The sequence below is a fragment of the Pyrus communis genome, chromosome 13 (genome assembly GCF_041283825.1).
Source record: "Pyrus communis isolate YQ-2024b chromosome 13, ASM4128382v1, whole genome shotgun sequence".
In the NCBI taxonomy this organism is placed as follows: domain Eukaryota; kingdom Viridiplantae; phylum Streptophyta; class Magnoliopsida; order Rosales; family Rosaceae; genus Pyrus; species Pyrus communis.
Window position 1 is genome coordinate 27,506,931 of NC_142577.1, and position 26,827 is coordinate 27,533,757.

At 36.3% G+C, this 26,827-nt stretch overlaps 3 protein-coding genes across 7 annotated transcripts; 2 read left to right on the forward strand and 1 right to left on the reverse strand.

The window, feature by feature from the left end:
* The first annotated feature begins 1,195 nt into the window (after positions 1-1,195).
* PAP2 (Purple acid phosphatases superfamily protein) lies at positions 1,196-3,928 on the forward strand. The gene is made up of 2 exons (XM_068476405.2): positions 1,196-2,074; positions 2,326-3,928. The coding sequence occupies exons 1-2, from the start codon at positions 1,376-1,378 to the stop codon at positions 3,598-3,600; spliced, it is 1,974 nt and encodes a 657-aa protein (XP_068332506.2). The 5' UTR covers positions 1,196-1,375; the 3' UTR covers positions 3,601-3,928.
* Positions 3,831-5,437, reverse strand: LOC137737055 (putative SNAP25 homologous protein SNAP30). The gene is made up of 6 exons (XM_088682872.1): positions 5,292-5,437; positions 4,748-5,153; positions 4,524-4,617; positions 4,320-4,438; positions 4,148-4,245; positions 3,831-4,059 (listed from the first exon to the last, which is right to left on the reverse strand). Exons 2-6 carry the CDS (start codon positions 5,114-5,116, stop codon positions 3,963-3,965), a joined length of 777 nt encoding a protein of 258 aa, XP_088538998.1. The 5' UTR covers positions 5,117-5,153; positions 5,292-5,437; the 3' UTR covers positions 3,831-3,962.
* Positions 5,438-16,579: 11,142 nt separating this feature from the next.
* Positions 16,580-24,315, forward strand: LOC137737723 (putative WRKY transcription factor 57). Of its 5 annotated transcripts, none has more exons than XM_068477273.2 (4): positions 16,580-17,339; positions 18,876-19,035; positions 19,782-20,209; positions 22,525-22,835. In XM_068477273.2, the coding sequence occupies exons 1-3, from the start codon at positions 17,096-17,098 to the stop codon at positions 20,188-20,190; spliced, it is 813 nt and encodes a 270-aa protein (XP_068333374.2). In that variant the 5' UTR covers positions 16,580-17,095; the 3' UTR covers positions 20,191-20,209; positions 22,525-22,835. The 5 variants fall into 5 exon arrangements, with proteins under 5 accessions (XP_068333374.2, XP_088539316.1, XP_088539315.1 ...); XM_088683190.1 differs by lacking the exon at positions 22,525-22,835 and adding an exon at positions 23,888-24,315 and having other exon boundaries at positions 16,581-17,339; positions 18,892-19,035; XM_088683189.1 differs by lacking the exon at positions 22,525-22,835 and adding an exon at positions 23,967-24,315 and having other exon boundaries at positions 16,581-17,339; positions 18,892-19,035.
* Positions 24,316-26,827: the final 2,512 nt, after the last annotated feature.

Genomic DNA, 26,827 nt, shown 5'->3' on the forward strand with positions numbered 1-26,827 from the left:
CCCATATATATTTTCCATTTTCATTTTTTTATACACACACTAGGGCTGGCCCTAAGGGTGTGCAAGTGGTGCCACCGCACAGGGCCCCCAAATCGAAAGGGCCCTCGATTTTTCTATTTTACATGAATATACATATATAGACCAATATGTGTGAAAAAATTATAAAATCAAGTGTTAGCACAAGTGGTACTTATGCTTATCTGTAATCGTTTGGGAATGGGTTCGAGGCTTTATCTTCATCATTTTTTACTTTATTATTATTAAATACGTAAAGTTTCACAAAAATAATATAAAAATTCCACAAAACTAAAATAGAAATTTTAACCCTGGACCTTTAAGTAACTTTATTTTTTAACGAATGATATTATTTACGTTAAGGGGAAGAGGGTGGGCTTAGCCTCACAATAAGCTAACAATAATGTGGTCCAAACTAATATAAAAATTTCACAAAACTAAAATAAAAATTTTAACCCTGGACCTTTAAGTAATTTTTTTTTTTTTGAACGAACAATGTTATTTACGCTAAGGGGAAAGGGGCGGGCTTAACCTCACAATAAGCTAGCAATAATATGGTTCAAACTCGTATTTGGCGATAATCAAACATAAAACCTCTCATTTACAAGTAAAAAAGAATATCATTAGATTGTACTACTAAATGGTTAGACTTTACACTATGTTTGGATGAGGGAAATAAATTTGGAATTTGGATAAAAGTCAGAATTTGTAAATTGACATGCATGAATTCTATTGTTTGGATTCATAAGCATATAAATTTAGAATTTCCGCGTGAAAAAAACTTGAAATTTGGGATCTCCAATTCCCAAGTTTAAATTCCATGTACATAGGTGTTATTTCCCAATTTTTATGATTGAGAGCTTAAAAATAAAAATTTCCGTATTCAATTCCATTGTTCTTTTAGGCTAACCAAACATGAAAATTCACAAATTCTAGAAATAAAATTCCGTCAATTCAATTTCCGTCATTTTAAAATTCCTTGGTAATCTTAAATTTCTTCATCCAAACATAGTGTTAAGTAATTCAGGAAAAAATAATAATTCACCTTTTTGTCAATTCATTTGTTTTATTTTTTTTTTGCTATTACAATTTATAGAAAGCACAACTAAAATTTAAAAATAAAAAAAATTATATTCGCAATTTTGGAACCTCTAATTCACTTTCGCATGTGGCCGACTCTGACACACACAATGGCAGTATTAATGAATTGATTAAGATTAATTAAGATTAAACAGTGACTAAATAGATTTTGATACCGCACAACCAAAAGGAGTATGCCTGAGTATTAAATAAATGTTATTTTGATAGATATTTACCTATCCAATCCCATTGCTCATCAGTCACCGCATCCGCCGTCGCCATGGCCGTTCCTTCAACAACCTTCGTTTTCATCCTCCTCCTCTTCACCTTCTTCCCTCCGACCCACCAAACTGTTTCACTCTCTCTCTCCCCAACCTCCCTCTCCAAATCGGGCGACTCCGTCCTAATCCAATGGTCCGGCATCGACTCGCCCTCCCGACTCGACTGGCTCGGCATCTACTCGCCCCCTTCCTCCCACCACGACAACTTTATAGGATACAAGTTCCTCTCCTCCGCCCCCACATGGAAATCTGGGTCGGGCTCCATTTCCCTCCCTCTGGTCAATCTCCGATTCAACTACTCCTTCCGGATTTTCCGCTGGAACGAGTCCGAGATCGACCCCAACCACCTCGACCAGGACCACAACCCTCTCCCCGGCACCGCCCACCTGCTCGCCACCTCAGATGACGAGCTTAGCTTCGAATCGGGTCGTGTTCCGGATCAGATCCACCTCGCTTACACGGACGGAGATGACGAGATGCGGGTCATGTTTGTGACGCCAGACGGCGGGGAGAGAAAGGTTCGATACGGTCAGAGGGAGGACTCGCTCGATGACGGGGCGGTGGCACGTGTGGGGAGGTATGAAAGGGACCACATGTGCGATGCACCCGCCAACAACAGTATCGGGTGGAGAGATCCCGGGTTTATCCACGATGCGGTCATGACCCGACTGGGAAAAGGCGTCAGATATTATTACAAGGTAAATTTTACATTTTACTGTTCTAGTTAAATTCTTAACGAGATTGATTACGAATGTTTGGAACTTGGAAGTGCATTAAGAGTAGCTTTTTTAGGAGGCAGTTCCGAAAACACTTTAATTTCTATCAAAAGTTTCGAACTTTCGATGTACTTTTAATAAAAGTGCTTTTAGTAAAATCACTTATGAACTGAAGAGAAATGCCTTCTAACAAGCATTTCAAGAGGACCTGATAGTAAGTGTTATGTGATCAGGTCGGAAGTGATTCTGAAGGATGGAGCAAAACGCACAGCTTTGTCTCACGAAACGAGGACTCGGATGAAACTACGGCCTTTATGTTTGGTGACATGGGGACTGCAACACCTTATGCAACGTTTCTTCGGACACAAGACGAGAGCATAGCCACTGTGAAATGGATCCTCCGGGATGTTGAGGCTCTTGGTGAAAAGCCGGCTTTTGTTTCCCACATCGGAGACATAAGCTACGCGAGAGGGTACTCGTGGTTGTGGGATCAATTCTTTAGCCAAATTGAACCCCTTGCATCCAAACTTCCATACCATGTTTGTATTGGAAATCACGAGTATGATTGGCCGTTGCAGCCATGGAAACCGGAGTGGGCAACAATGTATGGGACAGATGGTGGGGGAGAATGTGGGGTGCCCTATAGTCTTAAGTTCAACATGCCTGGAAACTCATCTGAACCGACTGGAACAAGTGCCCCAGCTACACGAAATCTTTACTATTCGTTTGATGTTGGGTCAGTACATTTTGTGTACATTTCAACTGAGACCAATTTTGTTGAAGGAAGCAAGCAATTGGAATTTATAAAGCGGGATTTGGAGGCAGTGGATAGGAGGAAGACGCCATTTGTGGTGGTGCAAGGACATAGGCCGATGTACACAACAAGCTACGAGAGAGGTGATGCTCCGTTGAGGGTGAAAATGCTGGAGCATTTGGAGCCTCTGTTTGTGAAGAACAATGTAAATCTTGCACTATGGGGACATGTACACAGATACGAGAGGTTTTGTCAGTTGGTAAACTATACTTGTGGGAGTGTTGGACCTATTCATGTTGTGATTGGGATGGGAGGGCAAGACTGGCAACCGATCTGGGAGCCTAGACCAGATCATCCAACTGACCCAGTGTACCCACAGCCAGAGCGGTCTTTATACCGTGGTGGTGAATTTGGGTACACTAGGTTGGATGCCACAAGGAAGAAGCTTACACTTACTTATGTTGGAAACCATGATGGGAAGGTGCACGACACAGTGGAGATTCTGGCTTCAGGCCAAGTTCTCGGCGATAGTGGAGCTGGTAGAGGCGGTATCAAGTCTATTAATATCGGTAGCAGTGGTGATGCTGGGGTTATTAGGAGCAGTGGGGAGTCTACATTCTCTTGGTTTGTGAAGGGAGCAAGTGTGTTGGTGCTTGGGGTTTTTATAGGATACGTTGTGGGTTACATTTCATATTCCAGTAAAAAGGCCGTTCCAGGAAGTAACTGGATTCCTGTGAAGAGTGAGGAAACCTGAGCTCCTACAACTGCAGATTGCTGTGTTTGTAAATATTCAAACTTTCTGCACACATTTGGTGTCGGTAGTGACTTTCACTCCCGTTTTCTCTTCCCGCCATCATCCCCTTATTTCTGCCCCGTCCTTGGATCTTATTTGATTTGTTCGATCCAAAAACTGCGAAAAAAAAGGAGTGGAGGAGAAGAAAATAGGAATGCAAAACTATATGGTGTAATCTAGAGCTGTATGGCTTTTGAATCTGAACATAAAGGCTCGTTTTATTGCATGTATATCCCAAATAGGGGGAACCAGTTATATACAATCAAAAGTAATGTGCAAATTTTCTGTAGACTGCTTGCCGGTATTTCTAAGACTGTTGGCCTTCACTCGAGCAAACGGCGTGTACGTTGATTGGCACCTTTCACTCGAGAGTTAACCTCATCAATATCGTCAGAGAGATTATCGATGGCTTTGTTTTGCCTGCATTTTTCCAAATTACTTAACAACAATGTAGAGATATAGATGCAAATCACGAAGAAAGTTCACAGCGAAGAACAAAGATATTGACCTGTCGAGTTCATTTCCCATGTCCATAGCCATACCCTTCAAATCCCCCAAAATGTTACTTAGATCTGAAAGTCCATCATCTTGCTTTGCCTTCTCACACTGTTATTCACAAACCAGTCCCAAAATAAGTAAAATCGGGAGGGCACGTAGCCACCGTAATCGCAAACACTTACCTCGACTTTCTGCATGGCACCTGAGCCTTCCGGAGGAGGCGTCGCAGGAGCTGACCGCCCTTTCGGACCTAAACCCAACTTTTCCCTCTGCTGTGGATCAGCTTTTTTGGTTGCAGAAGCTGAGCATGATCACCATATACAAAAAGCTTCATGAGGTTTTGAAGAATCAGGAAATGAAGCAAGCAGATTATAACAGAACCAAACCTAATGACAGATCGGGTCCCGAAATATCCTTGGTCTTCTTCGGCTTCCAAGGCATTGAGAACATGCCTCCAAGATTGTTTAAAATCTTCTCACCCTGTTTTCAGAATGCATCATTAGGTATTACGATAAAAAATGCTGCTCCTCTTCGGGTTTCATAGTTTCTTGTGTCACAAGAAAAACTAAAATCATCTAGTTACAAAACCCTAACAAGAAGGAGAGATTACCCGACTCAAATCCTTATCGATATCAACAGCCGCCATGTGAGTCCTTGTAATTTGCTCACCCTGCTGGTGCAACATGTCAAGGGTCCTTGTAGCATCCCCTCTGATGTCCTCTGCAATCCTGAGGCAATTGTTGACACTTTTTGTTGTCTCCTCGGACTTGTTAACAGCATATTTCTCTAACTCTTGCATACTCTGCTGCTCTAATGGTTTTTTTTCGTTACTGAAATCCGGGGTGATAAGCATAGGTTCGGAAGAAGTTCTTCTCGCGGGGTTAAACGTGTTCTTCCCTGCGTCTGAATCAGCTTGAAAACCTGGGTCTACAGAACCTTGCTTTCCAATCTTTGCAGGCGATTTCTTAAACCCAAACATTTTGCCTAAAAAACAATAATTGTCAAAGTGGTCGCGCCTGCAAAAGATTACGAATTTAGCAATAGAAGATCAAACTGAAACTTGTCGACCGAAAATTACAACATGGGTTATGATCAAGAACCACAAATGTACTGAGAAATGTTGATAAAAATCGAAACTTGGCAGTGTTTCTTACACAAACTGCCGCGGTCTTTGGGTTATGGGTTTGATTTGTGCTTGAAACAAGAAGAGGAATTAGTGAAGAAATTGGAGAGAAACAAAGGATTTTATGTGGAGAAGTATTTATTTTTTGTCTCTGTGGTTGTGAGAAAAATCAGAAAAGACGTCGCGAAAAAGCAGAGGAATTGGACGGCTCTAACATCCCCCGAGTCCAAGGTCCAACTTTGAGAGACCGTTGGGAAGGATTTTAACTTCTTCCCTCCTCAATTTTTCTCACATTTTTTTTTTTTTGGGGGGTTATTTCTAATCTTATTTTTATAGATAAATAAAAGATTATTGTCAAAACATGTTTGCACGCCACGTGTTGCCACGTGGGTGAACCAGATGGCCACCGAGTACTGTGGTCCATTGGCAATGGGCAGGCTTTGTTGTTGAGCGAATGAAAATCTAAAATGGTCTTTAATTGGGTCCCTCATTTTGGGTTCAAAGAGAGGAAGTGATTGGGTAGCCCAAACCTTTGTTTCATCCTATAATTTGTTTGTTTTAATCTTTTGTGAGAGTAATTGAAGATTGAGACTTCTTTTATCGTTTGTAGAAGTGAAATATCGTTAGACTACCTGATACTTAGTTTGTTCTAGAATTGTTAGGGATCAATCTTTTGTGTTGTGACTACTTTTTTAGCGTGATCGTTAAACTGTCGTCTAATGTTTTTAGCTCTTTTCATGTATAATATGTTTATAAATAATGTACCATAATTTTTACGAAATATCTGTAATGTCGTTGACCCATATATAATACTAACTTAGTAACACCAAGTGACATAAGACTGTCACACTTAACAAAAATTTCTCGCGAGAAATGGATGAACAACAACGTAATCTTTGAAAAAGGATGATTTGAAAATTGAATTAACGTAAAGGAAAAATCAAATTCTCAGCCAAACAAAAACACCACAAAATCAAAGTGGCTAGTTGCAATTTGAAGGGGCAAGAGTCACCAAAAGAAGGTGGTAGTTGAGTTTCCCAAAAAAAAAAAAGGAAAAAAACAAGAAAAAAGAAGGTGGTAGTTGCTTGCATGGTAGCTTGTTAGGATAATGGAAAGGCCCACTTGTCTTGGCTAAAAGTGAGATCAAAATCTTCACATACATTTCAAGAAATTTCAAGGAAACGCAGAAACAATCATCATGCAAATAATTGTGCCAAATTTCCAGTTAAGTGAAAGATGGTTGGTTGAGTTGGTAAATATCGTTTTTTTTTATTAGATCAAAGTCTAGGTTCAAGTCTGCTATTGACAATCGTTCTTGATGGACGATCTGTAAAAATCAAAAGAAGGGCTAAGATCTCCAAGTCCTCAAGGAAACTTGTGAAATGCCCGGACTCTGGAATGGGGTAGCCTCCCCTCCACCTAAACTTTTCAGGATCAAGAGAACATGGAGTAAGAACAAAAAATTTCTTTAGTTGGACTAGCTAATTAATTGAAAAAAGATTAATCGTGGGGACGTTGGAAAATGACGAACCAAAACATTTCCCTCGTCTCAAACATGAGGAAGATAAGCAGCCAAAAGGTAACACACTCTCTCTTTCACTAACTCTCTCCTTACTCTGCTAGTAGCTTTCTCAGAGGGATACTGAGAAAGCAATGGCGGCAATGCCGTCAAAGTTCGTCTCAAGCTTCACAGACTCCAACCACAAAAGGAGAAACTCAAGACTCTTCTTTATAACAACCTCTTGTTCTGGCAGCCGAGCAAGGAGGCAGCTTCGTGTGAAGAACGTGGCGACTGATGGGAAAGATGTCGCTACTCAAACCCAACAAGGTTTGGTTAAATTTGTTTCCTTTTGATATAAAGTTTTGGTTGCAACGTGCATTTTTTTCACAAAGTGAAAAGATTGATGCTTTCATAGCCAAATGCATAAGCACTTTCTACCCATCTTCCCTGGAAAGCACTTCAGCTCAAAAGCGTTTTCTCAGAAGCAAGTTGAAATTCTCTCTTCCATGTATTTTGCTAACCGAGATGCATATTCAATTTTTTCTATGTTGTTAAAGCGCTTTCAATATTCATTCATTTATATAAACTTCATGAAGTTGTTAATTGACGAGAAACTATGAAATTGTTTCATTTGGTCAAGTGTTTCAGGAAGTTTGGCTACAAATCCTCCGGATTCTTCATCCATTGCATTGAATATCAAATACCATGCCGAATTCACACCCTCTTTCTCTATCGGATAGTTCGCGCTTCGTAAGGCATGATACGCCACTGCTTAAAGTGTTCGTGACATGCTCATTGTTACTAAGAAAATTACCTATGAGTACTATGGCGGACCGAACGTAAGCAGGCATATTATCTCTCAATGGAGTTTCTACAGGTTTGCCATAAGCCTCTGTCTCTTTATCCTGACGCTGAAAATCACCTTTATTTTCGGCGAACCACGCACTTTATGAGGTAGAGCTCTCTTATGAAGAACTAATATGTCATAAAGCAGGCATATTAGCTCTTCATGAGGTAGACAGTGTTTCTCCAAACTTTAATTAGCTCATTAAAAAAAAGTATAATGGCCCTATCAAGAGCCGTTTTTGAGGAACCGAATCACTTTTGATCCAACTCAAAGCACAATATTCCGAATCCTGGTTTAGTGTCCTCTCCCTTCAACTAAATGTAAAGGGTATTCCCTCTCTTTCTCATGCTCTTCAAATTGCCTTTCTAAAAGAACTCTTTTACCAATAAATTGGTTAATTTTCCCCAGTTAATAATTAGCTTACTATATTCAACTGAAGTTCAAAACTCAAAAGTTAGCATGCCATTTTCTCCATTAACCATATTTTTGTGAAAGTTATTCGGAGGATCCCCATCGAAGTTCTCTGAGATTCCTAAAGAGAAATGTGTTCACCATTTAAAGTGGATTTGAATTTGGAACTGGCCGCCTAACATTATGAGAGAATATAATTATAAAAAAATAAAAAAAATGCCTCAATTGGAATACGATTCCCTTAACAAAAGTTGTTTTGGAACTCATTCGATCTTTGATTTCTTTGTCCGTTTCACACAATGACAAACTCACCTATCACCTAGAGTTCCTAGACCAGCAACACCACCTTTAAACAGTGAAAAAACTATAGTATTACTCCTACTTTAATAATGCAATGGTTAATTACTGGCCTACTGCAGTAGTTTGCAGGATTTGAACTTTGAAATGTCTACTAAGTTTGTAGATAGAAACATAGCGTGAAGCGTGCAAACAAATTTCAATTTCTTAATGAAGACATTTTATCGAACATTAAGTGAGCTTGTTGTCGTCATGCGAACCATGTTGCACATAAGTCAACTCGACATTTGCCAAAGCAATTTGATGAGTGCTATCAAGAGCATTTGTCGAGTGTTGCCTATGCAACTTGTCGAGTGTTGTCGAGATATACCTATCAGATATTACATCAAACACTTGGTGCGTACAAAGGAGACCCATATCAAATATTCAGAAGGTTCCTAGATGACCTTCAGGTGCTTGTTTCCCGGTCTCCTAGTGATTATGAGAATACCTGAGTCCCAATATACATCCGCCCTTAGTAGTTTGCAAAACCAATATGGTCCATCTCCATTTAAACAAATTTAAAAATTTTACACTGCTCAAGCGCATGTGGATGCATAGTTTCTTTATTTATTTGGTCAAAGAGTCTAAAGAAACAAACCATAAAACTGTTAATCATATCATGCTCGTATACATAGTTAAAAAAAATACTCCACAAACCGTAAGCATAAATTGTAGATGCATATCGGGAGAAAAACAGACTCATAGTCATGACTTAAAAGCTTAATTGAGCATTATAGTTCTAGTGGGACTTGCATGCCCTAGCTTTATAGTTCACAAATGTGTTTGTTTTGCCCAAGCTAGCTAGCTACATCACGAAGTGTCCAGCTTTTCAAGCCACTGATACAGTTGCAAGCTTCTGTACATCAAGCAGAATGAGAAACAATATGTAGTATATCTGTATACATATTTAAATATATTATATTTTAGGTTTTTTCTATCCAAAATGGTATATGAAATTGGTATAACTCTTCACTTTAATCCCTGAGATTTAAAATCGATAAAAGTGATTTCTGAGTTTGACCACCGTCAATTATTTTAGTCATTCTGTAAGAAATCTTTGTTAAATTAGGATATATTTTATACAAAGTTTTAACATTTTTGTTTTCCGTGTCTGGGTTTCTTAAACTTATGATGTGATTGAAGTGGTTAATCAGGCTGGCTCTTTACTATATATGGTAATGCCAATTGTAACTTGTACATTGGGAGGAAGATAGAAAGGAAAAAGGCCATAGGTTCTCTAGTGCGTGGTCCATCCTTAATTTCATAGATTACAGCGCAGAAACAAAGTTATTTGCATTTTAAAGCAGCACCACTTAATAAAAAATGATTCTGTACGATATATATAAAGCTAAAGTTAAAGAGGAACACTCGATCTCCTACAATTATTTGTGCATGAAAGCTAGCTAGCAATTTGGTTCATGCATATACATATTATTTGGTATATTTCACTTCCGACATGCATATATTTGTGTGAGCAGTTAAGATTCTGCAGAACTTATATCTTTTGGTCCAAATGGTTGTGTATGTCCCTTTCAGTGCTAGGGTTTTGCTAAGGGAACTGTACAAAATGGTTGCTCAAGCTAGAATCATGGCGTATTTGCCTCCACTATATAGTGAGTGTAATGATTATAATTTACTAACAATGGAAACTTATGATGACATAACACACCTAGGGTTCAATGCTTCTGGTTATTGGGATGATCCCTGACCTACTTTTTTGTTGTAATATTTATGCTTGTAATAATTTTTCGGTGTTGGCTGTGGATAATTCTTAGCATCTTTTTCTTTTTTTTTATTACAGTAGAGGTTTAGAACAAAAAGAATAGAGGACAACTTAGAAAAATTTGGAAAGAAACTTTAAGAAAAAATTTGGAAAGAGACTTTTACCTAACAGAAGACATGATGCAAAATCGAGCGCAGTAGCGTTTTAGAATTCATATAGCCGACAAAAGGCAGATGTACATTAGGACCAAGGTGGTCCTAGAACCACCTGGAATCCGGGAAATATATATGTGAAGGTCTTTTGATGACCTTCCGAATATTTGGTTCGGATCCTTTTTGTTCCCACCAAGTGTTTCATGTAATGTTTACTAGCATATCTCGACAGAGACCTGTTGTGCTGATAGCACTCGACAGATTGTCTCTTACTTATCAGATTGCTTCAGCAAATGTCAATATATGTTGACATGTGCGCATAACATAGTTTGACTAATGACAACAAGTCCACCAAGTATTCGACAAAATATCTCAGTAAATAAATTGAATTTTTTTGCGCGTTTTCCGCTCTGTTTCTGTCTAAAAATCTTAGAGCTATAATAGCAAGACCACCCAAAATTCAAATCTTTGATCCACCACTATAGGCTATAGCCGACCCGACTTAATGAGATAAGACTTTGTTGTTGTATTATAACAGAACTAGCCCTAAAATTTACACTTTATACAATTATTTTCCATGTCAATCGATGGAGTTAAATATCATGAAAGTGAATTGGATCTTTTTTTTACGTGCCAACTGCCAACTACATGAAATTGCCTACATTTGATCGATAAAATATATGTAATTATGTACGCGTTTATGCGTTCCATTATATTAGGATAGGGGTAACCATAATATACCTCCCCTGTCAATATACATTTCTTGAGAGCGAGGGTAAACCAAAAGTAGAAGAAAAAAAAAACTCAAGGAAAGTGGTCCCTTGCAATATTGATCACAAAAATTTGAGTCTTCATCATATAATTGCTACATAATGAACCAACGATCACCAACATAAACAAAAATAATAAAATTAAAACCAATATGAACAGGACGTGCTTGGCCGAAGTTCCTAAAGTTATATTTCTACTTAGTCGGAACCCAAATCGTTCTTTGTTTGAAAATAATAAAAAAAGAAGAGAAAAACTTGTTCTTTATCGCATTAATTTGGGCAGTGCTAGTGGCTTCTGCAGAGAATACAGATGCAGATCTTTGGAGATTATGAAAATGAGCATATTGGGCCTCATGAATCATGATTTACCACATTAATCCCACAAAGATTTGATTGGTACCTTATACATTTATATTCCATACTATTATAATAAGAAGATTATGCTAGTAATTATGCTAATTATGGTGCACCTATAAATTATCCAATCCATCTGTGTAAATTTTTTAATGTTTAATCTAAACTGTTTAGAACAGTAGAATACATATTATATCATTTATACACGATATACTGGCATGCAGATTAATGTATAATCAAGAAAAGCGCCTTATTGGTGTAGGTTTGTCATGAGCTCTGAGTCATGCATGACAATGATTAAACTACATCAAGACAAAGTTCCAAATCCAAGGAACGTGATATATATAATTGCTTGTTTCTATATGCCATGTGATGTTTATATAGATCGAGCTGGATTTTGGTATTTTGTTTGGTGAATTCTGAATTTGTATTGTTACTTTATCTAAAGGCCGGAGGTAAACTTGAACTGTTGAAGAATTCATGTTTTAGGCTTTTAGTGAGTCACTCTCGTTTTTTTTCTTCTTTAAAGTTCAACATAATGCAGCGCAATCAAGTGCACTGTGCAAATGCATTCAAATAGAATAGCTTTCTGGATCATGAGTTAGGAGTAAATCATCGATATGGCAAGTTGGCAATCTTACTGTTTATTGAAGCAGCTTTTACATTGGATGAAAGTTTGCGTAAAATCGGATGAGATCAAAATACATAATAATTCACGTTTTTTTTTTTTGGAGTTCGTTTGAGAAAGAAGCTTTCTTCACCGGTTGTGCCGGAGATATTGTTAGCTTGGACCCATCCTGCCCTGTATATATGCTAGTATAGACATCATAGAGAACCAATAATTCAAAGATTAATTTGCAAGGTATTGATCTCTTATTGTATTTAATTAATACATAAAATAATTAATATTATTTTAGCAAGATAATAATTGATATGAGATTTGTAATAATAATCAAATAAGAGAACCAGTGGATCCAAAACAAGGGACGGGGAGAGGCTCCTCACTGTTCTCAACTGTATGCTGAGGAGGAAACCGCAACCACTCTGATGATGACATTACAAATTTTGGATTCCGAGGTTAGACTTTAATTCAACCATGAAATCATAACGCATATATTCTCTCCAATTTCCATACATTTTGAGCTAACTTTTCAAGTTAAAGTTCACAAAATAACTACAGAGTTATACTGAATATCAAAGGATTTCGGATAAACATACGATAATCAAATTTGGTATCGAACTCGTTATGTACGAAAATCGTATCTAAGAGCAGAAACTTATAAATAGTGTAACACTATATTTTCTCCGACAAGATAAATGCTTAACATTACTACACCAAATATTCATTAATGACAAATTAAACACTTACTAACCGACTCTACCCGGTGGAATGTGTAAAAAACACAATTTTTGAGTCACCCACTTCTAGGAGGGACCCTAATGTTTTTGGGCAGGCGATTATATGGAGTCCTACAATAGTATGATTAAATATACAAAATACAAAATAAGACATTTCTAAATATAATAATAAACATGAAAAAATAAAGGTATGTATGATATTTTATAGTAGTAAGCACGACAAATCGGATTAGTTAGGTACATTTCAAGTGTCATCCAAATTTTTGGAATCAGAAATATTCACTCAGAACGGAAATTTTTTCTTTTTTAAATTGAAATTTCCATTTCAACTTGTATCTTGCAACAATCGATCCAATTACCCCAACGTATCTCTATAAAATCTTGTGAAATGACATGTGGGTCCCTGGGGTACCCAGTCTCCACACTCACCCTTCTAACAAAATACATAGTATATTAATTTATATCGTATCTTGACAGATCGAGCAACTTACATAAATTGAACGTCATGCGACAGTAAGTTTATTTTATGTAATTAAGTCATTCTCACACTCATACGTAGGTCTTACAGATCATCGATTGCTTAAAAAATAAAAATATTATAGTGTTCCGAAATATACTATCCACAAAGATTTTCAAAGTTAGCAGTTCTTTATATTTGACCAAATTTTTTTTTACAATGGTTGCTCTTTAACAAGGATTTGCATCAGCTTAGAAGGTTGAGCTTCCTAGGTAAAACACATGGATCGTTAAATTTTAATTCAACGGTTATAATTATTATAATTTTAAAAAAAATTTCTGTTTGTAGTTGTTGGATCAAAATCTAACAGTTCATGTATTTTGCTCAGGAGGCTTAGCCTCCTAAGCTCAGGAAAGGATCTATTATTTTTTATTTTGTAAAAATCGGTTGGAACGACGTGCTTGCTTGCTTGCACGAGGCTCAAATAGTTTTTATATCAATTAAAAAGATTTGGATATTAGTCTCTCCTTCGGACCTGGCTTCTCTGCCATTCTGGTTCTCATATACTCTTATTTTCTCTTATTTGTGCGGTTACGATTAAATCACGTTAACATTTTATATCATTATTGTCTTTTGTCTTATTATCTCTATAAAAACAATCAATATAAAATATTGACGTAGCTTAAACGTGACCGCACAAAATAGGAGGGGATAGGAGTGTATGAAAACTGGGAGGGCAGAGAAGCCAGGTCCCTCTCCTTCTCCTCCCCTCGGGGCCTCTCAAAAGCCTTGCCCAATTGAGGGAGTGTAATATTTAATTAGAAAAAACTAATGAAAATGATTTGAAAACTTTAAGTTTTAACGATAAAGACAAAATAAAGGGTAAAGTAAATAGTACCAAAATTGATTTTTTTAGTGTAAAAATGTGGTTTTTCGTTAAAGTAAAAAGTACTGGGAGCTTTTCGTTAAAGTTCCTTATTTAATTTGGGTAATAATATGATTAATATCCTCCAAAACAAAATAAAATAATATCCTCCAAGATTTTGTTTTTTGGTTTTTTTTGTTTTTGAGGAAAATAATATCCTCCAAGATAAATATATTTGATTTATTATTTGTAAAAAAAAAAAGGACACGACAAAGAAATTAAGGTAAAAAGGGATGATGAACTTGGTTAAGTGTTCATCCCCTTATCACCTGTAGGCAAATATTGTTGGTTTGTTTATTTTTTTATTTTTGGTCAAATGGATACATTGTTTGTTGAAATTTAATTTGACAACTGAACCATACTCGTTTGATTTCAACACCTTCTGATATGATTCATTGACTTTAATTTTAATTAATTACGGTTTATGAAAGTTGATAGCAATACTTCATCGCTCTAATCTAGTCATGTGTATCTAGCATTTACCCGCGTGATGCATAGATTGATTATGACGAACTTTACTAAGGAGAAAAATTACGCTATGAATGTGAGTTAGTTACCGCAAGCAAGTATGGAGAGCTTGAGAGAGAAGTTAGGGGTGTTGGATAGAGGAAGGTGGGTAAATCAAATTATATATAAATTGATTTAGAGTAATAATGACATAATAGTTAGTTTATCGTTGTCAAATGGTTGTTTATTTCTCTTGGTTAACAAAGAGTTATCTTCCTATCTAGATATAGCATTTACATGGCAAACATTGGTGAGATTTGTGAGAAAAAAAAACTTGTTCTCTATGAACAAATATAAAACTAGGAGTGGATCCATGACACCGTTTTTTTGCATAATTTTTTACACACATTTTTGTTGGACCCATTCCGTAATGTATGTTAATAATCCAGACCATCTACCTTTCACAACATCATTCATAGATCATCATTGCAAAATTAGACAAATCTAGAACAATTATTGCATTCATTTGTAATGAAGAAAATTGGCAAATACGGTTCTACAAAGAAACCCTAAACCCTTAGTCCACTGTTATATGATTTCAGATGTGAGTAATTTTTGGTAGATATAGACTTTGTGGGAAGACCTAAAAGATACACGATTCAGATCGTTGAAATACATATTACAAAGAGCCCCATAAAAACGTGTGTAAAAAAAAGTAGTGCAACATATCCATCTCCTAAAATTAATTTCTCTAAGAATTACCTTATAGCCTTGTATCATAGAAAAAGCCCACAAAGAAGAGAACAAAACGAATTCAAACTTAATCGTACCATAGATGGATTTTTTTTTTTATATGTTACACGTGTTAATGTTCTCACAATTATTGGTATGAACATGATGTTACAACTCAAGCAACATGGTTAACTAAAGCCATGAATGTTGAGCATTGGAGAATTGTCTAAGTCATTGCAACAGTCGTACATGTAATCAACATCGTTAATTAAACACATATATTGAAAAAAAATCGAGTTTGGGATTCTACAATAAACTTGAAAATAAAATGATGAATATAATGACGAAAATCCTTCACCACCACATGAACCGGCCACATGATGATATATCTTCAATATATATATATATATATATATATATATATATGCGATACACACGCATAAAGGGTAGCATTCACAAAGTACCATGTTACTATTCTTCGATTAAGTTACTCAATCAACATCTGACCCATGCAATAATACACAAACACACATGATGCATTAATTCCGTAGCCAAAAGACATTAATATAAAGAAATTGAAGGAAAGTACATCTCACTGTAATTAACATAAGAGTAATACTAGAAAAATCAACTATTTAAATTAAATTTTGTAAATCATATGATGTGTTTATGGTTAGATTGGTACTTAAGTGTTAATTAACATGTTTGTTTTTTACCTATAACACATCACATAGTACACAAATTTGATTTAAAATTTGGTCTACCTAGTACTACTTTTCACGGAAAAATACATCTAATTGTAATTAACATATTTTTATTGGAAAAATCTTGTAGTCAAAACTATTTATTCCTGAATAACTATTTAAAGTTCATATGCGAAATATCAAATGAACCGGCGATTTTTTTTGTCAATCATATGTAGTAATAAGGTTGAAGTATCAAAACCGTTGGTTACACAAGGATCGTTAAATAGTTTTTTTATTGGTTTTTAGCAAAAGATGATATTTAAATTATTATTAAAAAAATAAATGGTTCTCCTTAATATATTTGTACGATAAAAGTATGTTGCTAACAATTGAGTGGACAATGAAGTGCACCGAATAAGTAGACATGAGCATTAATTGTCTTCATTGTTCAGATACAAGCAATGTTTAGGGAGAAATTCAAACGAATACAAGAATGAAGACTCTTAGCCGGCTGATATGCAAAATAGGCTTCTTCTTTTTTTTTTTTTGTATAAACGCGTGAGGGGCCATTTGCCCCGGTCTCCCCTTGGCTTTGCTTAATACGAGCCTCCCGTACTATATTTGAAAGGTTGACGGCGATTTTTCTAACTTATCTTTTCTCTCTTCCCTCCCTACCTTCTCTCTTCTCCATTTGATTCCTTTTTTCCAATTCTCTCTCTCCCTCTCTCTCTCTCTCTCTCTCTCCAAATATTGCCACTGTGCATTGACGAGACTAAGCTTTCCATCCCTTCTTCATAAAGTTCATAAACTACGCGTCCTTTCCAACACTCACTCACCAAAACCCTAATTTTATCTCTCTTTTTTTTCTTTTCTCTCTCTCTCCCTCGTCCTTCAAATTCATGCTCAATTCTCACGGCCGATTACAATCCACCACTTCACGGCGGATCGTCCTGATCGATTCTCATGGACGACGACAACGAAAAACGACATCCACTAACCACGACCGAGTTCACGACTCAGTCCACCTGGACTCCCGACTCGGACAGCGCCTACTTCTTCAATACCCACGACAGAGACAACAACATACTCAGCGAGTTCGGCTGGATTTTCAACCCGGACGCCTCCAAACCCGATGACTGCTTCCCCTGCCTCGACCCCATCGCCGCCGCCGCCGACACGTCCGATTTGGCGGGAACTACTAGTAGTGGTCCTCTTGTTTTGGAGAACAACAGCAGCAGCAGCGCCGCCTTTGGGAGCCCCGACCCGGCCCCTGTTGTCGGATCCGCTTCGACCAATCCGTCAGCGTCTACGAGCTCCAGCGAGGATCCGCCTGAGAGGTCTACAGGCTCCGGTGGCAAACCACCGCCCGAGATACCGTGAGTTGGGTTTCCATGATTGAGTATTATTGATTAATGATGGCTTAATGCGTGATTAACTTGCTTTTTCGTGGGCTAAAACTGTGGGAGGGGATCTTTTAACAAAATAAATAGTTCAACGGTGAAAAATGAAAAATATCAAGAAGGGAGTGCAAAATCTGCAATTGGGGTGTGCGTCCGTACGCTGTAGAAAGTAAGAAACTAGAAGAAGCTCCACTTCATGCAAGTTGGGGTGGCATTTTCGTAAATCCACAGAGATTTAGGGCGTGGCAAAGCAAATTTAACCGAGATTGAAGGGCTTTTCAAGTTTCTAATTTTATGGACGCGAACACCGCCGTAACAGCGGCGGGATGGCGTGCTAAAATTCGCACTTTTAGGTAAACGCGTGCGGGGAAAAAAGAGGGAGAATATGGTGGAAATAAAGCGAGTTTTTATTATATGATTGTTTGTAAATGATTTGGGTTTAATTAGGAACAATAATGTAATTATATGCTTGCTTTATTTGTTGTAGGGTTTTTTAATATTTTAATATTGATTTGTTTCGTTATTATTGCGACTAGTGCAGTAGCATTTTCGTGAGTAAGTGATCGATGCATGTGACATACTTGTCTCTTAAGTTGCACTACCATAATAAAGAGAGAGTTGGGTGATGATAATTCTGGATTCTTCTTTAATTTGTGGTGCATATTTTTGGATTTCTTCCTAATAATAGGGGTTTATAATTACACAGAGAGATTTTACAATGTGTCGGGAATATGGGTCGGTACAACATGTATCACAATACAAGTGGTTGAACAATATAAATGATTGAATACTTGGAGAAAAAATTTTTTCAACCACTGATTTTATGACTTGGCCGTGTTCCTGACACACTGAAAATTTCAAAATTACATGCACCATCTCACTTATAGTCGCCGACCATGTTGAACCATTTGCTAATGCATGTAAAGTACTGTTTTGAATTTGAGATTTAATGTAATTTTGATAAGAATTAATGGTTTATTCCCTGACAATTTAAGGTTAATTTGGTCCTATACTCTGCCATCCCTCCTCCTGATGTGCACTAATTGTTTTTTTTTTTAGTACATTGATATATTTTTACACAATGGAAGATGGGTAGTTCGGCTAAACTATACAATGAGCAACCTAATTTGGTATCAAATTTGCCATCAGTAATTGTTAAAATAAGTATGTTGTTGTATTTCCAAAAACTCTAGTATTTAACAACTACAAATACCCTTGCATTTTAGATTTAATTAACGTAAAACATAATGCATGATACACACACACACACATAATACACTTGCATATTAGTTTTCAGTGGTAATTGAGACTTAATTAATAGAGCACTACTCTTTCATTGGTATTAGTTTTAGTTGGATCACATTAATTAGAAACTAAACATGCATGAATATGTAGTAGTACTTTATATAACATTTCCGTTTAATTTCCAATATATAGGAAATAAAATTCACTTATGTTTTGCCTTTTTTCTTTGGATTTTTCAAGCTATTGTTTTTGTTGTGATAATTGTAGGTAAAATATTTTGTAGGAGTAAGGTTAAAATGAAGGGGCCGAAGAGAATCCGGCAGCCACGATTCGCATTCATAACAAAGAGTGAAGTTGATCATCTTGAGGATGGCTACCGTTGGCGGAAATATGGTCAGAAGGCTGTTAAAAATAGCCCCTTTCCAAGGTCTAACTTTTCTTTAAATTTTTTTTATATTGTTATTTGGGAAAGGTTCGAAACTATTTCATTAGTTTAGGGAGGAAGAAGTTTTGAACTCTCATCGCATAAATAGAAACCCAACATCCTATCCACTAGGATGTTAGCTAGACCTCATCTGTAGAATCTGATTCATGAGGAATGCACCATTTACATACAAAGCTTAATATATATACACACACTAGTTAAGCTGAAGATACTACGTGCAGCTGCTAGGCAAGCCTGGCTTCCAAGGTCTGTCACTAAATTACTATCTCCACTAAATTAGCTGGCGAGGAACTTGACATTCTTTTCAGTGCTGAATTCAAACTAAAAATGTTGGTTGATTTGATTAAACAACAATTTTCTTATGGTACTTGCTATATATTTGATTTTGAGATTGTTAAATCCTTGTCATCTGTAAACATGGAAACATTTTTCTTAATTTCTTATAACTGATAACTTTATTTATGTTTACCCTAAGTCTCCAAGCCTCAGGAATACGTCTAGAGATTGTATAATTTACGAGCGTGCCATTCCATTATCTAACGACAGAGAATACTTGAATATTAAACAACTAATTTCTTCTAGCTGACGAAATTTACAAATATGGGCTCAAACAACTTCAAATTGAATTATTGAAACAAGAGAATATTCGAACAGTAAATGTATGTACATGCATGCCTTGTAGTTTTTATATGCACATTCTTACACTCAATCTTTTGTTTAATTTACAGGAGCTATTATCGCTGCACAAATACCAAATGCACGGTGAAGAAAAGAGTTGAGCGTTCCTCTCAAGATCCCACAACTGTAATTACCACATATGAAGGCCAACATTGTCATCATACAGTTGCATTCCCTCGTGGGGGAGTCATTGGTCATGAATCTGGCTTTGCAGGCCACCAGTTGGGTCAGCTGCCTCCAGCCTCACAGTTCATGTATTATCCAACAATTCGACCCAGAGAGATAACTAGTCCTATTAATTTGACCCCAACCTCGTCGCACCAAGTAGTAGTCCCACGTCATGACGATGATCAAGCTGCAGGAGGATCATCCCACTCCACTGACCCTCAGCTAACCCCACCTCTTCCTACAGACGAAGGGCTTCTTGGGGACATTGTACCTCCTGGGATGCGAAATTGATGAGGACACGGATAAAATGGTAACAATACACACCAATATTCCACTTGAATTATTTAACTGTTGAATGCATATAAAGATCTTTCTAATTTATAATGCCTAAGAAGAATGACTTTCATGACATAACACGTTATAGTAGCAGTGTACTCGTAGAAGTTGCTCTTACGATAAAAGTTCATAACGTCTGTACTTCCTTCTTAACAATCACCTAGCTTGAACACTTTCAGATATATATATATTAATCACCAGAATATAGGCAATAGTACTGTTGGTTTGAACACCCTAAAAGTTAAAAGGATGATGAAGAATTATAGCAACTTAATTATATAGTAATTTTGATTTCTTGAGATGCATGTTACTTTAGGCGCTTGAATGGAAGAATGTAGCTTTTTAAGGATGAGGATCCACTCCTTTGTGAGGATCTTAGGAATCCTCGTATCATGACCGTTCATAGTACATCATGTGGTCGGTTTTCGTTAGGTACTATTTGTGTTTAATTTTAAATAAACAGTTAGAATGTGAGGATCCCTAGAATCCCCACAACTTGAATCCGAATGGAATCCAAATATTCTTTTTAATTCTATCTCCTTGTTCTTAATCTATATGACTAGGGAAGGGGATCCTCTTTGGAACATTTCCACCTAATCCTCTCAATCAATCAATCCGGGCTTTTAAAATTTGATCAAACGGTTACAGTTATTATAACTTTTAAATAGGCCCTTATTTGTAGCCGTTTGATCAAATTTCAAGGGTCCGGATTGATTGATTGAGAGGATTTAGTGAAAGAGATTCAGAGATGATCCCTTTCCTATGACTAGTATATAGTTTTGGAATGAGGATCCTCTCCAAATCCTATTTGTGAGGATCCAGGGGCTCCTTCAATCACGTCCGTTCATCGTACATCGTGTGGTCAGAAATCATTGTAAATTTATTCATTTAAAATTAAATACAAATATTACATGAGGAATATTAGTCGTACGATTTACGATAAATGGACACAAAGAGGATCCGAAGAAGATCCTCGTTCATAGTTTTGTGCATCTAATTGTGTGCTTGTGGCTTTTGATGCACCACCACTATCATTTATCAACATCATGTAGTTCTCATTGGCTACAAACTTATCTGCTACGCTTGGGATCTAGTGCTAGGTTGTTGACTATATCTTATCTTTTGATTAGAAGCATGCCAACTTTAATTATTATGCCTACACATCTTCTTTTCAGCTGTCTCCTCATTCAGCTAAAACAAGTTAAAGGAAGCTCCATAACATGATAATTCAATTTTTTTTTCCCTTAAAGGGCGTTTGGATTGATTATTTTCATCTCCATATTTGCAATACATATCTGATCATTCAAATGTTAAACTGTTATATTCTCGGAAACCTCCGACGTTATTACAATCTTGTGGGGCGAAACTCAACATTTTTTGTTATGTGAGTTGAAAATTTAACTGACCATTTAATAATCATTTTATTTTTAATTTTAGTTTATAAAGACTATAAAATTATTTGGTAAATGTTTTCAATTAAAAATAAAATAAGATAAATTTAAAGCTATTTTTTGAGTTTTCATACATTGGGGGATTTAAAAAAAAAACAAACTAAAATGGTTATTTTTTGGTGTGTACTAATAAGAGTTTGAAAACTGAAAATAAAGGGTGGTTTGATAACCAATTCATTTCAGTTTTTATTTTTATATTTTTTTTTAACTAAAAACTTGTTGGTAACTATTTTTAGTTTTCCAAAAATTGAAAACTACTACTGAGCCTGGTAATTTAGATTTGTAACTATGCAGCGCATTAAAGTGATTGGTAGTGGTAGAGCTTGAGTTGGGTGGGTAAAGGTGGGGTGCGAGGTTGCATTAAGCACGTCATATGCTACTCGGGTTAGTAGGGCACCCCACTCCTCAAGGGTGGTAGCAAACCAACAAAAATTAAAAACTTTTTTTTCTTTTTTTTTCCTTTTTGAGCTGGTTTTGACTTGGTTAACAAATGGGGTGGCTATATTACTCTCAGGAGGTGGTATGCGCTAAGACTCGTGCATTCATATATATATATATATATATATATATATATATATATAAATAGATCAAAATATGCATCAATTGAGAATTTTGGGATTGACCAGAACATTTTAAAAAGTAAGAGGGAAAAAGCTTACAAAAGAAGAAACGCATACAAATTGATGCCGTACGTTCTCATTCAGAATGGCTGCAGTAAAAAACGCAAAACCCTTTAGTGTGTAATAATCCATGAGATACGCAAATTTCATTTTCAGTGCTGTTAATCATGGTTTAGCAGATAATACGTACTTAATTAAACTAAATCTTTGTTGTGTAGGTAGGGCTGTAGGATCAATATTGTTAAATTAGCTTGGCCAACGTCGTCGTCTCTACAGGCCATGCATGCGGGTAGGCTTAGCAGCTGCATTTTCTTCAGCTTCTGATCTAGCTAGTATATATTAAGCTTTGTATGTAAATTAATGGATTGTACCTCATGAACAGAATCTTTCATTTTTTGTACATATATAATCGAACAAATTATCCCAAGAATATCATATATTTATTCGCAACGTTAATTGCGAAAGTTGATTAACTCAAAACTGAGATTTGATTACCATATTTATTCAGACAGAATTTTTGAAGACTCCACTTTTTGTTTTATTTCACGTGATATTTTTTCAGACATCGTATCGTTTTAGCATGCAGTTTTAGTTCTTAATACTGAGCACATTGGATTTGGTTGGTTTTACGGACTTTAATTTGTATTATTTTATAATATAAATAAAGCATTTATTCAACAAATGATATATATGTGTGTGTATATATGTATATATATGTGTGTGTGTGTGTGTGTGTGTGTGTGTGTGTGTGTGTACCATGCATCGATCGTATTGTAATCATTTCGGTAGGTTTTGTAAAGTAATCGTCAGCTTCAAAACCCAGAATTAATCGCCAAACTAAATTTGTATGATCCTTGAAACATATTGTTTTTCCAGGAGATATGTGAATTGCCCTAGTTGTATAGTTGTCGGCTGAGTTTGCGTACGCGTTGCTTGGCCGACATTGCTTTTTTCACTCTTCCTTTTCACCTTTGTTTCGTCTTTTTCCGGCAATTACGTACGTAAAGCTTCCTTACCGGCAGACTGGTGTTAATTAAAGTACCAATTCCCTTACCCCTGCGCCATTTACCAGAATTGTTAATTAATTGCCGCCTAATATTCTAAAGCTGGACATGATTAATTTATGTATACCTACCGGCCTAGCTTTTTCATGAATAGCAGTTCTACAAATTCGGTTTGAGATTCAGAGAGGAACGTACACTAGTTAATTAACTACTAATCAAGTAACGCAGTGACCAGTGGCCCCCTCTTTTTGTTTGGTGATGGCAGTTGCTTTCTGTCGAACATAATTTCCCTTTAAAAACCCTAGAAAGCACCCGTGAGTAAAGTTACCCTAAGGACGTATAAAGAAGTTATCTTACGTTAGGTTGCGGATTAATCCTGTTATAGTTGATATCGTTGTTATTGTGTTTGCAAGTGCAGCTAGCTGCAACGGAGTATAACTAAAACATAAAAATCCAATCGATTAGAACTAGATGGTATTTATTTTGGTCCAAGTTTTAGAAATTATAACGATGTGGTTAATTTTGATAAATTCTGTGTGCATGCATACATTAACAATTCCAATTCCAACTCCAAAAGAGCGTGTGGAGTTTGCATGATTAAAATGAAGGCTTTCAACATTCATGCATGAACAAGTGGCGTGGTGTCGTGTAATCAGATTCTTCAATGTCAGCATAGCAGATAGCAGAGGACGCGCGCGTGCGGTATTGAGCAGCTCTCTGAGGCTCTGAATCAGTGATGAGTGAATAAGCAGCGTAAAGTGGTAACGTAGAAAATAGAATTGAGGTGGTCCAAGAGATGAGCTACACCTGCCGCTATGTGCGGGAGGGGATATGATCACAGGCCAGGAAATTTCCAGTCTCCCGTCTCCTTGATCGTCGGTGGCATGGAATATGTATATATATAGGAAATCTTTAAAGGAAGAGATTTTATTTATTTATTTATTATTATTTTTTAATAAAAATGGAGATTAGTTGTGGGGTTCACCCCACATCAAACTTTAACGATCCGAATCGTCTATTTTTCAAGTTGCACCGTATACATCATTCTTGCAAAATATTAGCTAACCGGAAATGTTTAAGACATCTAATTGGGTCCAAAGAAATTAATGAATACTTTGTTATATAAAAAATAATAAAATTTTATCTTGATAATTAAATAGGCAAATGGTTTCAGATTGAATTGAATTTTTGCAAGGATGATATATGAATAGAGACTTACAAAATAGACGTTCGGATCGTTGAAGTTCGATGTGGAGTGAGCCCCACACTTAATCCCCATTTTTTTTTAAAATGGGGATCCCTTTACATAAAGAGCCTGTATATATACATAACGTTTATTTCATGTAAATTAATAACACCATGTGGCCGTATAATTGTCATATAAAAAAACTTCTCATTCCCAATGTGCGCATTAGCTTCCCATCGCATCCTCATTCTAACCCTAGCCGCTGTTTAAAGTTAGGCTTAAATGTTAAAATGGTCCCTGTGTTTTAGTTATTGGGTCAATTTAATTCTTGTGTTTTCAATTTGGCCAATTTGATCCTTGTGTTTATCTTCGTTAGCCAATTAAGAACATTTCCATTCAATTTCTGTAAAAAAATTTATAAATTATTACAAACTTATTTATAAAATTATTTTAAAATGAAAAAAAAAATAAATTATTCTCTTCCTAACTCCCCGACCTTCTCCCTAACATTACCCCTCTCTTTTCTATGTCACAACCTTAATCATTTTTCATATTGGAAGCTTTATCTCTTATATGTGTAATTTCTCATTGATTTGCATTTTTCTGTAAAGAGAAAGGGTAATTGTATCTCATATAATTTTTCTTATGGGTTTTTTTTAAAAGAAATTGAATTAAATGTCCTTAATTGGCTAACAGTGACAAACACGAGGACTAAATTAGCCAAATCGAAAACACAGGGACTAAATTGGTCATATGATTATAACACAGGGACCATTTTGACATTTAAACCTTAAAGTGATATAGAGTGGTGGAACTGTCGAATCTTGTGGCCTCCGAAAATGGAGGACTTACCTACACGCGTTTGTACGCCTAGGTATTCATGGCATCCTAGATGATTAATACAATGTCACGTATTTTGAGATTTTTATATGTGATTGGTTTTGAAATATCATCATCTTTGCATTCTAGTTTTGTTTCCTCTCGAAACTGGACAACAAGTGGCAGACCTTATGTCCATATTGTTCCTGTGATTTCAGTTATGTGTAACATCCAATCAATCTATAAATCGTAGCCGATCTCCATCAAAGCAACTGATTGAGAGATTTGAGAGTGACACAACAAATCAAATTATCTTCTTCAATTAATTGAGCCATGTTGGCCTTTCTTGTGGCTGGGCTTTATTACTTTGTAGTCTACAATTTTGACCATGAACATAAGCCCATGTACTAGAGAAGAAGGTTCAAACTCGAGGGTGAAAGGAGTCGGAAATTCAGAAAATTGTTATGATTTTCTCTGGTCCAACTTATAAACAAAATTACTCTCTACTTGGGTTTTTTGAGCACAGTTCCGCGCCTAGACGTTCATTCGATTGCAGGACCACTCTATGTTTTCCAGATCCTTCTGCACTCACTTTGTGATTTTTCTTCTTTTTAAACATATTCTTTTGCGCAGCAATAGTCTTTTCAGACGGCTGCTCAAATCTCTTTTAAGAAGGGGCTGCTAGTATTAGGATGCATGGAGGGACTTTAGTCTCATATTCATGTTGCTGCTTAACTATGAGTACGAGTTGAATCCAGATAAAGCAGGTTATTTGTTGCCGATCCGATTTTCGATTAAGGTCATTTCTTGGTGAATGCGATCTACCATAATCTCTTTGATCCTTCATTTATGTGCTAGAATAAAGAGAGATTTGATAGGAAAGTGGAAGAGACTTTTTAATATATGAAAATCATCCACATTGTAGTATCAGAAAAGGCATGATAAAGATATCCACCCAAAAACAAATAAAAATCAGAAACACAAGGAACCCTAGCTACCCTCAATTGTTCATGTTGGGTAATACATTTCCATCCTCTATGCAGCGGTAAAAATGGAAAAAATAGCCATGACCAACCCCACTCCTAATTCTTCCATTTCATATAAACATTTCTCTATCGGAATAAATGAGTCAGCTTCTCTATCACACCAAACAAATAATGTTTGATGCCATAAAATGGTTACACTTACACATTGATTTAATTAATGGGTACTTATTGCCCACAGGTTCAGAAAAACAATGAGCCTGGTAATTTTTATATTAAGTCTTTCCAAGTTGGCCGGGTATACCAAAATAATTTAGCTTCTCGTATATTTAGACTCTGATTTAAGGGGAGGAGATTCAAATTTGGGTGAGAGCTTGGTAGGTAAGCATATTGTAACGACTAATTCACCTGACTCACATATGCATCAATAGTATTGTGGATTCTATAAAAATTACAGGTTACTCGATTTGGATTGACAGAAAATAAAACAAGTACCAAAATCGCTACTCAAAAGTGACAGAGGTTTGTG